The 13,470-nt window shown below is 42.4% G+C and overlaps 1 protein-coding gene across 2 annotated transcripts in view; it reads right to left on the bottom strand.

Annotated features, from left to right (window-relative positions):
- LOC115374225 (ras-related C3 botulinum toxin substrate 2-like) overlaps window positions 1-13,253 on the bottom strand; it is a 44,282-nt gene extending 31,029 nt beyond the window's left edge. Inside the window, exons 1-4 of one of the 2 annotated variants that reach the window (XM_030073087.1) lie at window positions 13,186-13,253; window positions 6,307-6,378; window positions 5,093-5,210; window positions 3,740-3,802 (exon numbers count right to left, since the gene is read on the bottom strand). In XM_030073087.1, coding sequence (XP_029928947.1) covers window positions 3,740-3,802; window positions 5,093-5,210; window positions 6,307-6,378; window positions 13,186-13,220 — 288 coding nt within the window. In that variant the 5' untranslated portion in view covers window positions 13,221-13,253. Of the gene's footprint in view, window positions 1-3,739; window positions 3,803-5,092; window positions 5,211-6,306; window positions 6,379-12,169; window positions 12,235-13,185 lie in introns of those variants that run through there. The other variant, XM_030073163.1, reaches the window with a different exon arrangement.
- Between the last annotated feature and the right edge of the window lie 217 nt (window positions 13,254-13,470).

The raw sequence follows: 13,470 nt of genomic DNA, 5'->3' as shown, positions 1-13,470 counted from the left end.
TTTAAGAGGGACTGCATCAAGGTGATGTCAGCTATCCTGCAGAAAGTGCAAGAGAAGAGCCCCTTAAAATATCCCACTGTGAGGCAGCTGGCCTGCTTGGACCCTAGAAAGACTTTCTCTGATCCAGAATGGTGCCAGGGCAAGATGAGGAATCTCGTCCAGAGGTTTTTGCACGATAAGCAGTTGTCAGGAGGTGTCTCAGCCGGTATGAGAGAGTAAAGCAGTTTAAGTTTCTTTCTGCATTCATTATGATATCTGTCTCTGAATGTAAAAGAAACTAAGAGTGATGTAAATAGCATCTAAAGAAGTGTTAGGTATCCAGGACGCGCATATTATTACTATAAATTTGCCTGGTTCTTATCTAGTACTTTGTGTGACTGTTAAATAAAATGTTTGCATTTTTTATTGAATTTTGCCTGTGCCTTTGTATTGTTTCTTGCAGATGACGTGATTACACAGCAGTTTTGTGACTTCGCACAGCCAGGCAACAGTGGAGAGAGGCTTCTCAGTAAACAAAGAAGCTGAAAATTGCAACATGCAAGAAGAAACAATGGTCACCCAGCGACTGATCTGTGACTATGTCACTGTTTGTGGGGGTGTCCTCAAGGTTCCCATCACTAAGGAGCTGCTGTCCTCAGCTGCATCAACCAGGTCAAGGTACAGGATGTACCTGGATGAGGAAAAGAAAAAGAAAACAAATGAAATTGCATCACAGAACCAAAAGGCAGCTGCAGTGCGCATCGAGGAACTTAAGAAGACGAAAAAATGTCTGTCTGAGGTGGCAAAAGTTCTGCTGGATGATGCTGATCAGCTGGCCACACAAGCTGAGGGAAAGGCTGGCACCCTGTTGGCACAGCTCATCACCAAATGAAACACGCTAAGGAAGCGTTACAAAGAAAAAAATGGCAGAATTGCAACAGGTGGAGGAGGAACTGAAGAAATGCCTGCCAATCCATGCCATAGCTGTGACAAGCGTTTATGTTATACTGTGTTTTTTGCAAGCAAAGTGTAGTGTTTTTAAAAATGAAACTTGTTCACTGGACCAAACAGTACTGTTTTATGTTAAAATAAACATTTGGGTAAAATCGTTCCTAACCCTGTGTAATTGATGTGGTGGGTTTTTTTTCCTAATTGTGTTTATTGCCATGTTTGTCTTAAATTTCATTTCAGGTGGCATTAAAAAGTCTTAAAAAGTCTTGAATTTAACTTACCTTAAGTTGTAGGAACGCTGACATCTTACAGGTTACACAAAATAGGCTATTTAATATGCTATTCATTTATTTATGTATTTGGCTTATTTCCAACGCTCATTTTGGTCGATATTTTCATCTGCCGGTCAATTACACATGTCGGCTAATGTGAACTCTGGAAGGGACATTATTTTTTTCTTCTTTTCTTTTTGCTTGAGTGAGATTGGAGAAAAGGCAGCAATTATAGTAATAAGAAACATTACTTAAGTAATAGTATTATTCCACCCTTACAAAGCACCGATGCTTAGTTGGTATAGCTTGGTAAACAATCAAGAATCAACTTTATTTTCCTTTTCAGGAGAATCCCTCAGCGAACCACTAAAGAGAAATACGCACTGGGAATTGTTACCTTGTTCCCTGCACTGAAAGATCCCCTCTCCAGGAAGGGATATGTAAGTCTTATTGTGATTACATACCTAACTTTGAATTGTATCAAGAAATTCCTTTATAAAATTTTAAATGTATTGATCACTTAAAGATGCAATTAAACTCTGCACTACTGCCAATCTTATGCATTAAAAAAAAAATCCTTTTCTAAAACTTTTTTTTTTTTTTTTACACGCAGCATTAACAGTTTTATTTTGTCCCTTGTTTTTCTCATATCTTGATGGTAAAATCCTGTCAAATTTATGTTTTTTGTTTTTCACTAACTTTTGTCTGTCTTTGGTCAGGAACATTTCTATGATAGCCAAAGGGGCACTGGATTTCTGGCATGGCGGCTCAAGACCGTTCAGAGGAACACAAAACTTCCATTCAAGGAACCAAAAATGCAGACAGCAGGAGGTGGCGGTCCAGGACAAAAGAGGGAGCTGCCTCAGATTGGTGGTCAGTTGGATGAGGAGCGTTGTAAAGAGATCATATCCTTGATGAGCCACATCACTGACAGAGAATTAATCCTGCAGAAGATGAAGGAGACCTTTGAGTATAGACAGCACCCTCATCCACAATCCTGATGAGTCAGATAACATACTCTCAGCGTTTCCAAGGCTGCTGGACACTAAAGGGCTGGTAAGTATTATACATTTAAGCACAACATGAGATTTGAAAAATGCAAATTTACTATTCTGCCACTGCAGATAGGCATCCACTGTCTGGAACTGGTGTCCATTTCTGTAAACTCCCCTTGCCATCCAACCCCAAATGTTCTCAATTGGATTTAAATCAGGGGAACACTCAGGATGGTTCAAAAGAGTGATGTTATTTCTCTGGAAGAAGTCCTTTGTCAGGCAGGCATTGTGAACTGCAGCGTTGTCCTGTTGGAAAAACCCAGTCATTACCACACAGACGATGGCCTTCAGTCATGAGGGATGCCCCCTGCAACATCTCCACATAGCCAGCTGCCGTTTGACGCCTCTGCACAACCTGAAGCTCCATTGTTCCATTAAAGGAAAAAGCCCCCCAGATCATGATGGCGCCCACTCCCCTGTGCCGTGTAGAAAACATCTCAGGTGGGATCTCCTTGTCATGCCAGTAACGCTGGAAGCCATCAGGACCGTCAAGGTTAAATTTTTTCTCATCAGAGAATAAAACTTTCTTCCACCTTTCAATGTCCCATGTTTGGTGCTCTCGTGCAAACTCCAAACGGGCAATTTTGTGCCATTGAAGGAGACGAGGCCTTTGAGGACGTTTTTTGTTCTTAAAACTCTTCTCTCGCGTATGCCGTCTGATGGTTATGGGACTGCAGTTGGCACCAGTGACAAGCTTAATTTGGGCCGAAGATCGTCCCGTGTCTTGACGGACAGCCAGCTGGATCCTCGACTTGTCTTTTTTGTTCCATAACCCTCAGGATATTTTAGGAAGTTAAAAATACTGCGTCCCACCTCAGCAGCAATGGCACGCTGCGAGAGGCCTTGCTTATGCAGCTCAACAATCCGACCGCGTTCAAAGAGAGAAAGCTTTTTTGCCTTTGCCATCAGGAGGTCATGACAGTGTGGATACCTGACAGAAAATGACACTGAATCCACATTTTTGCCAAGATTTGGGCTTTTAAAGGCAGCGGTCTTAAACTTAAAATTGCTTACTCAATTTTGTTTTTGTTTTTTTTTTGTCTCACTCCCATTTCTTCTTTTTGCATTTTGAAGCTCTACTTAGAACCTTTTTAAGATCCAACAGTGCAAAATGTAAATTCTTGCAATTTCTCAACTGGTCTTAAGATTTTGATCAGGAGTGTATATGTCACAGAAGCCTGGACTTAAGATAAAAAAATGCATTTTAAGCTGTCTTCATATCATCAGAATAACCATATGAAAATGTTTCTCTTCCAAATTGAGACTAATCTCAACAAAATCAGTTTGTTAGGCTTCTTATACATTTACTACTCAAAAGGCTTGTCAAGCTTAGTAAAGAGCTATATGTCACATGACTGCAAAACACAGACTCATCAGATCTAATCAGATAAACAAACAAACAAACAAACAAACAAACAAACAAACAAACAGGTGACTGATTAAGAGGTCCAGTCAGTAATGTGACAGACCGGGCAGGCTCACCTTAGCTCGGACGTTCTCATAGGACGCAGGGCTCACCAGGGAGAAACAGATGAGAAATACATCCTGGATGAATGGAGAAAATGTACAGAGAGAGGATGGGGAGATTAGCTGGCAGATTATTCCAGATTATTTTAGGCACAATGTCAGTATAGTTTGATATATCATTAGATTTCGTTTTATAAGCACCTTGCATTTTATTTCACCTGAGCATTTGGGGCCCTATCTTACGCCAGACTCCCTAAACCCGTTATTTGGGGATTTAGCATTGCGCAAGGGGCGTTCCCCCGCAATAGTTGCTATCTTGCGCACCTCCCGTTATCCGTAAAACACTTGCGCTACCCGCTATATTATGCATAGGCGTGGTTTGGGCGTTACACCAATTACACCAATCAGTGTGCCAGGTGCCATTGCCTTTAAGGGCAGGCTGCGCTATCCTAAATCATAAACCCTAAACCCGTGATGGAGAGAGGGAGGTAGATTTTCTCAGGGGTTCTACTGAGGCTAAAGCAAGGTGGCTTTATATATATATACATATTATTTATTATAGGCGAGTTAATTCGGGAGGTGGAGCCACATGTGTCCAAGTGGACGTGTCACAAGATTGTGCTGATTGAGTAAAATCCCCGGGTCACACCACACACACACAAGAGGCAGAGGTGGAACTATGTGTAAACTAATTTATTGACAAGTTAGTCTATATGAGTAATATACTCAGTCCATTCCGGCGGCGTCCCGGTATCAGTCCGACCGTGTGCGTGGCGAGGCTCCGTCGGGGCGCGCATTGAAGCCGCCTGGGCGCGCTCTTGTAAAAGTCCAAACTTTGCTGTTGCTGTCGCTATGCGCTTTCCCTAAAGTGTGTGCGCAAGATAGCAATTTTAGGGATAGCGCATGAAACACGCCCACGGACACACCTCCAGGCGCAAATGACGGAGTCGGCATAACGGATAGCGGGTAGCGTGGGCGCAAGATACCGTTTAGGGATAGCGGAAGCTCCTAAATCCGCAATTCACGGGTAGCGGGTAGTGGCAGCGGGTAGCGGGTGGCACAAGATAGGGCCCTTGGTCTAATTTGTCACTGTAACTGCAACTGCATCTAAATTAAACAAAAATAAAATAGAATATAATCCAAAAATCAGGCTTGTTTTGATTTGCCCTTTCTCGGGTGTCAGTCACCCATCACGCAGCTTTTTCTGTCACCTGCCTTCTCTTATTTTCATTTTCCTCCTTGGTCGCCTCATTTTGTGAGTCTAAGCCTGGAGTAAGTGTCTGACCTCAGCATCATCCAATCAGTGGTTAGTCAGTTACAGTTGTTAATCAGCTGATGACAAGTGTGTGTGTGTGTGTGTGTGTTTACCGTCTGGGGATAGGACAGTGGGCGGAGCCTGTCATAGTCTTCCTGTCCAGCCGTATCCCAGAGGTCCAGGTTGATAGGGCGGTCGTCCACCATCACAGTCGCTATGTAGTTGTCAAATCTGTTGGGATCATTTCATTCAGTTTAGTTCATTTGGTTTTAAAACTGCGGAATCGGATAATGTCTCTAACTCTGATATTATGACGTGTGATATCATCCAGTCATACAGTGGCACAAAGAAACTGAAGAAAAGGAGGGATGTTAAAGAGAATTTTAGAGGATAATTTTAGATGAGGTGGGTTTATTGTTGTTTATTGTTTAGTGCAAATGTCACTAAAACTAAACTGTTCACCTGTTTCTGGTCCAACTGATGAGCACTCTTAGTCTCTGAGGATTACATACACTTTCATTTATTTCCTTTTATTTGGTTGGAATAATATCCTGCAGAGTCTTGGGCCTAAACTGTACAAGATTACTCACTATGGAGTTAAAAGAATGACAACCGGTGGTGGCAAAGAAAGCACTAAATGCTTTACTTAAGAATAATTAGCAATATCATGATGGAAAAATAACTAGTAACGAGTGAGCACAACAGTCAGATAGATGTGATGCGGTAAAAAAAAAAAGCTTTCCCTTTGAAATGTGGCGCAGTGACAGCATAAAGTCTTACACAGCAGAAATACTGCAGTAAAGTGTCAGTACCTCAGCATTGTACTGAAGTACAGTGCTGTAGTAAAAGTACTTTGTTACTCTCCAGTTGTGATGACCACTGATGGACACTCCTCTATTTAAGGCGTAATGCTGTAAGTTCTATATATTTTAAGCAGTGTTGCGCCCTTGTGGTTAAACTGAAGCACTACAGCTTGTCAGCTCTGCATCATCATTCTCTCACTGTAACATAACACGACATGTGAAACATATTCTTTTTTTTTTTTTTTTTTTTTTTTTTTTGTTCTGCAGCTTTTAATTAAATTAGTTTCACATATTAATGTGCCACATCAGCCGCTGAGAAATGTGGCCGGAGCAGTTTTGCCTGCCAGGATCTGAACCCCACCCCCCACCCCTCTCTCTCTCTTTCTCTCTCTCTCTCTCTGATATTTGGTTTGGTCTCTCTGTGCAGTAATACAGTATGTGCAGTATGTGTGTGTGTGTGTGTGTGTGTGCGTGCGTGCGTGCGTGCGTGCGTGCGTGCGTGCGTGCGTGTGTGTGATACTCACACAGTAGGAATGTACCCCTCTGGGAAGGCATTGGTTGTGAAGCTGATGAGAAGACAAGTTTTTCCCACACCGCTAAAACAGACAAAGGAGAAAAACACACACACACACACACACACAGAATATGACAAGATGAAAATGTTGTTCCAGGCAGGAAGAGTGGAGGAGAGAGAGAGAGAGAGAGAGAGAGAGAGAGAGAGAGAGAGAGAGAGAGAGAGAGAGAGAAACCCCTTAGCCAACTGGTTCAAGGTCTCTGCTCACAAACACAAACAGAGTCTCAAAACAGGAACCCTATTTTAACTCAACCAAATGATAAGAAAACCACAAGAAAACGATTTGACACACTGGAAAGAATCAGAGCAAACTGGAAGACTAATAGGCCCTAAACAGAGAATACTTGTTGGCAGATTACCGTGACCTCTGTGACCGATCCAAAACTGAGGAAACCCCTGACACAGAGACTCTAAACACATGGCGAACAACAAGAAAGTCCCACAGCGAGCCAACACACTGAGCTGCTGTGAGCGCAAAAGACAACCACCATGACGACCAGCAGTCACCTGTGTGTTTGTATGGTTACCACTTATTTGAATCAACTTTTTTGTTTTTTTCCTTTTAGTTATATTTGTTACTTATTGGTACATAATTGGTATAGAATTCTAATAGTAATTCCTCTGTTTAATGTCCACTTTGTTGTTTTTATTTCACATTTTACATCTGTTTCCCATGCCAGTAAAAAGTCCTATGAATTGAATCTGAATTGGATTGAGAGAGACCGAGAAAGAGCAGAACAGATTGAGAATATGGCAAAAGACTGATTTTAGTGTGTTGGCGTAATCACCACGTATATCATAAATGTGTAATGCACTTTTTTTTTTTTTGCATGTTTCAACATATTTGTCTCCGCTTGTGTCTTTAAGCCCCTTGGACTTTGATGAAAGGACCAAAGCTTTTACATGCCAAGAGAGCCACTATGTGCAGCCTGTGTGTGTCTCGAGTTATGAAAATGCATGACCAAATCCTCACAGAGGCACTGACACACGGGGCAGCTCACGTTTTGGGATGTTTTGCTTTTGCACAAGGAGCTGCCTTTGCTTTGTAGTCAGGTGGACAAAACCAGGAAATGTGTGGATCAGTTTCCCATAAAAATTACAGAAAAAAATTATCTGTGCTCATCTAATCTTTTTTTTTATTCACACATCAGCAGAGAGAACACGCAAGCTTCAGCTCTTTTTCTGCCTACCCACAGACCTACCAGAGATTATGAGCCAACGACTAATGATGGAAAAATCATTGGGAGACAAAAAAATTACATATCACAGTGTGAAATCATAAAAAAGACAAGCTTCACGCAACATTAAATATTTCAAAATTCTATTATTTAGGCAACAGGATGCCTCAAACATGTTAATACAAATGTTGGCTGATCATAGCACAAAACATTCATTCACATGACATTACATATAAATCAATTTTAAACATCTGTTTTCAGAAGAAGTATGGTAATATCGGCTTTGGTTGTCAGTTTCCTGCTTGTCCTCCATATATTTTGATCATAGCGTTAGAGGTAAGACAATATGAACAAAGAGCACTTCCAGGAAGGGTTTTGCATTTTTTTTTTTTTTTTTGTGTCCCTATGATTTTCATATTGTAAGCAGCTGATTGATGGCCACTGGTGGGTCCCTGGTTGTTTTCAAATATGAGTGAAACACATGAAGTTTTGGAAATACTGAGCGAGGTCTAGGGTAGAAATATCTTTTTTCTGCCGCTGTGCAGGACCAAAAAAAATATACACTATATTGCCAAAAGTATTTGCTCGTCTGCCTTCACACGCATATGAATGTGAGTGACATCCCATTCTTAAACCATAGGATTTAATATGATTTTGGCTCGGCCTTTGCAGCTATAACAGCTTCAACTCTTCTAGGAAGGCTTTCCACGAAGTTTAGGAGTGTGTTTCTGGGAATTTTGGACCATTCTTCCAGAAGTGCATTTGTGAGGTCAGACACTGATGTTGGACGGGAAGGCCTGGCTCGCAGTCTCCACTCTAATTCATCCCAAAGGTGTTCAAACGGGTTGAGGTCAGGACTCTGTGCAGGCCGGTCAGGTTCTTCCACACCAAACTCGCTCATCCATTGTTGCAGTTTGATTATCAAATTAAACTGCTGTCACTTTCAGCACCATGGACAGCGCCGCAAATGATCCGCGAGTAAGCTGCAGCTGTGAATCAGTGGGTCAGGGCTCATTAGGGACTGATACGCAGCACCTGAGAGAAAGCTACTCTCGCCAGACGCTAACTTTGTTCCACCTCCCCTTTCCCTTGATTTTAGAGTTGTTAACTAATAGGAAATAAAATCGATATTTTTTTACTTGCCAAGACCGACTCCTCCTGATATCCGCACCTCACATCCAGGTCTTTATGGTCCTTGCTTTGTGCACTGGTGCGCAGTCACGTTGGAACGGGAAAGGGCCATCTCCAAACTGTTCCCACAAAGTTGGGAGCATGAAATTGTCCAAAATGTCTTGGTATGCTGAAGCATTAAGAGTTCCTTTCACTGGAACTAAGGGGCCGAGGCCAACTCCCGAACAACAACCCTACACCATAATCCTGCCTCCACCAAACTTTACACTTGGCACAGTGCAGTCAGACAAGTACCGTTCTCCTGGCAACCGCCAAACCCAGACTCGTCCATCAGATTGCCAGACGGAGAAGCGTAATTGGTCACTCCAGAGAACACGTCTCCACTGCTCTAGAGTCCTGTGGCGGCGTGCTTTACACTGCTGCATCCGACGCTTTTCATTGCGTTTGGTGATGTAGGGCTTGGATGTAGTTGCTCGGCCATGGAAACTCATTCCATGAAGCTCACTACGCACTGTCCTTGAGCTAATCTGAAGATCACATGAAGTTTGGAGATCTGTAGCTATTGACTCTGCAGAAAGTTGGCGACCTCTGCTCACTATGCATCTCAGCATCCGCTGACCCCGCTCTGTGATTTTACGTGGCCTCCCACTTGGTGGCTGAGTTGCTGTCGTTCCCAATCGCTTCCACTTTGTTATAGTACCACTAACAGTTGATTGTGGAATATTTAGTAGCGAGGAAATTTCATGACTGGATAGGATGCCTGGCACAGGCATCCTATCACATTACTATTACAGCACCACGCTGGAATTCCCTGAGCTCCTGAGAGCGACCCATTCTTTCACAAATGTTTGTAGAAGTATGTTTGCATGCCTGGGTGCTTGATTTTATGCACCTGTGGCCATGGTAGTGATCGGAACACTTGAATTCAGTGATTTGGATAGCTGAGTGAAAACTTTTGGCATTATAGTGTATATATTATTTTATGTGATTGTGGATGATTTTTCAGTTTGACTTTTTCTGAGCTGGCTCCAGTTTGAACGATTTGAGCTGAGAACACCAGTTCTCCTTTTTTTCAGTTTCCTGTGACGCCCAGGTGTCTGTCATGTGGACGACCCTGCACATTGTAAGGCCTTTTTTCATTTTGAAAAGTTTAATTGCATAATTCATAAACAAGGTACTTTTGAACAATTAAGTGGAATCTGAGTAGAAAGAGCCAATAAATTGTCAAGTTTGGAGACTGTAAGAAATATTAAAGCACATGTGTCTTGTTAAAGAAAGAAAGAAAGAAAGAAGGAAACAATGACATAACAATGACAAAAAAGTGCCCACAACACACGGTCATTCTTCAGCCATGCCTGGACGCGACGCTGGCCAACATGCCAAAGGTGTTGCAATGGTAACGGGACACATGGTACCCGGACCTGGAGGCTGGTGTGTCATTTGCAGAGAGGGGAGTTTTCCTGTCACCTGCTTACTCAACCAGACAACGTGACAAACCAGTTTTGACAGCATACCTCAAGGAAACAATTATCTCTTCAAATGAAACTGTGCTGTTCATGCAATGTGTTTGTGGTGAGCCACATTATTAAGAAGCCAGCTGGGAAGGGAAAGCCCCAAACTGATGTATTTTTAGACCAACTTTCTATATAAATCAGTGCGAAAAATCACTCCTCTTGTGTTTTTATGCTTCCATTCTAGGCTCACCTTTTCTATTCTATTCTATTCTATTCTATTCTATTCTATCCCAACAGTAGAAGGAATACTAGAAATTGCTACTCAGGCACAGGTGTTATTACAGTTTTTCTCAATTGCTAAAACACTAAACTCCATTCTCTGAACCAAATCTGAAACACTCTTTGGGCCAAACCTTAAACACTGTTCAGGTACTTGGACACAATTTGCAAAACTCATCCGCTCTTTTTTGCTAAACCTTAAACACATTCTCCGTCGCTAAACACATTTCACATTGTCATACACTTGTGCTGCAAAACTGTAAACACAGACAGCTAAATGTGAACTCCAACACAGCCGTCACCTTTTACATACATCAACTCAAAACTGAACACATATGTTTCTAATGACGTGATCAGACCAGTTGGGCAGGATAAAAGTCAGTTCAGAGTGTACAGGTGGCAGAGGAGGAAGGGTACAACATGTTCTCACTCCCAATGCGTCAACAGCCTGACGAATTAGGCACCCGTGTCTCGTCAGTTTTCGACGAGTTGGGTAACCCAACAGACTTACACCAAACTCCCACAACGTCTGAAATAGGCGCCACGGGAAGCATTTGGGGCGTCAACTGACTCTTTGTTGTCATGGTAACGTGACGTTTTCTGCATCATATAACGTGGTAATATGCTGCGTTCCAGGCCACCCATAACTGGTGATTTACCGGTGAAAAGTGGGCGGGGCTATAGCCAAACCTGTGAATTCACGCCTGTGAACTCGATTGTGCTCAGCGTACTCCAACTTCCTCGTTCGACGTCACGCAGTTTATGTTTTGTACACAAGAATGGCGGCACAACTGGAGACTGGTTGTTCTTAGCGGTTATGCCTGGAATGGTTTGAAGTCGTGACTTTGAAGTTGTGATTCACAGGTACAATTCCACGCTGGAACGCAGCAATAGAGTCTGCCAGTAAACCCGGAACTAGTACGATGTAGCTATGAATTACCTCTGGATTAGGGATGCAAAAATTATTATTATTATTCTGAATGTTTTTTAACCGATCACTTAACGGTAATCAGTTAACGAGCGTTCGTTAACCAATTAACCAATTAACTGATAGGCTTGTGCCAATCGGCAACCCGATTCGCTATTAGTGATTGAGAGGATGATCGAAGACGTTTTTTTGCCGTTATAAAACACACACACACACACACACACTCTGCTACAGCCTTGCAGACACATCCGCTGTGCCCTGTATCAGCTGATCAGCCAAACACCAGGCTAAAGAGAGAGGAGCAGAGCTCAGCTGAGCTCGGTCAGCTGCGTGCTCCTCGCAAACAGTGTCCTCTGAAAGTCAATTAGGATCCGTGAAAAACTCACTTCACATTTAGTTTGAACACAAAGTGATAGATGGCGTGCTTTTTCCATGTTTTTTTTCTCCTCAACTGGCCCTCTAAAATTCGGCATCATGCACCTATTCTGTCCCTGATACGCATGTCATCTACACACCAATGACAGATAGCTAACAGACAGGATTCAGAGAAAGTCTAACACAGTTTCTCTTCTTTCCATCCTTTAAGTAAAACTGAAATAAACACAAAGTTACATAGCTTTAGTTACAAACATAAACAGCACAAATGAATTTACTTTGCTTATGTGCACCTGCTACAACAAGAAGCTACATTTAGCTTGGCTTACATTTTTAACTTTAGCATTTTTACCCTTAGCAAGCTTAGCAAATTAAATAATCACAGTGTAGTTCGTTTTTAACTCAAACACGAATTTCAAATTATATGTATGCACATTTGCACAAAACACTGAAAAAGTATGAACTTACAAGCAAAGAGTCTCCAAGGCACAAACGAGAAGAAAAAGAGGAGAGGAGCTCTCTGTCTGACCGCATGGAAAGATTTTCACTTTTTAAGTTTCACTTTTCCCGGCTGACTTCTCGCCTATGACACGTGATCTGAACTGACCAGTCAGAAATCACTTAAAAGTCAATATTGTTTTATACCATAAACCGCCACCAGGTGGTGCAAAAGAGAATGAATTTGAGGCGACAAAATGTGTGCCATGACAGCACCTTTAAGTAAAGGTACAAAGTAGCTTATTCATAATATATTCAGAGTGGAAGTTACTGAGCAAGTTTTTAGAAATAGTAACTTTGTTAAATATGAAACGTTCACTCATTCAAGGACAAGTGTGCAAAGTTAAATCTTATATCTATATGTTTGGAAATTACACAATTAAAGTCCAGCAACAAAGAAGCATCTCTGTTGACTGACTGTCCAATTGAGCCTTGAGAGAAATCTGTACTCTGTGATGGATGTGATTTAAAAAGTGCAAAACATCAGCATACAATTATTAACCTTAACAAAACACTCACCATAAGTACACAAAAAGCTACTTGGTTACAGTAACATGAGTAAATGTTTCCTGGGTGTTCATCTCTGTTGCATGGCAGCATTTCCCTGCATGTTATGGCCTGCGCTGCTCATTTGGCTCCCTCACTCCACTCCACTAAACTCCACTGCTGGATCAGTACAGTCAGACACCCAGGATCTGCCTGTCCCAACTAACACACATTCAGGTGGAAATGTAGAGTTAAGTCAGTGAGTTGATGCTGTATCACACGAGCACACTGCTGTTGAAGCTGTCTAACCCAAACTGCATGAACCTGGCCAACAAGTTCGTCAGATAGCTCTGTTGGCTGGCACACGGGCTACAATCAAGCATCACCCTTCATTCATCAGCAGGATGACTCTCCACCGCTCAACAGGTCGCACTGGAACGGCAGCTTAGGTGATAAAAGGCGAGTGAGGTAAAGGTAAGCAAGGTGAAGTAAAAGCGTACCCGTCTCCCACGACCACACATTTGATAGGCTCCATCCTGCTCCGCTCAGCGCCGTCTCTGCTCCTCACTCTGACACTTTGAGAGGCACAGAGGAAAGCACACACACACAGACACACACCAGTCAGTGTGCACAAGTTGTTACACACCTCCCTCACTCCCCTCCCTCTCTTGTTTTTGTGTCTCCTTTTTCTTCCCCTCCCTCACACCTCTCACACCTTCTTCCCTTTTTTGCAGAATGACAGGGCATGTGCAAACAGTATGCAAGACAAATAAGCACAAGTTCAA

Source organism: Myripristis murdjan, chromosome 1, assembly GCF_902150065.1.
Source record: "Myripristis murdjan chromosome 1, fMyrMur1.1, whole genome shotgun sequence".
Taxonomy (NCBI): domain Eukaryota; kingdom Metazoa; phylum Chordata; class Actinopteri; order Holocentriformes; family Holocentridae; genus Myripristis; species Myripristis murdjan.
The sequence above is the reverse complement of the archived record's forward strand: the minus strand, read 5'-3'. Positions and strand labels throughout refer to the sequence as shown.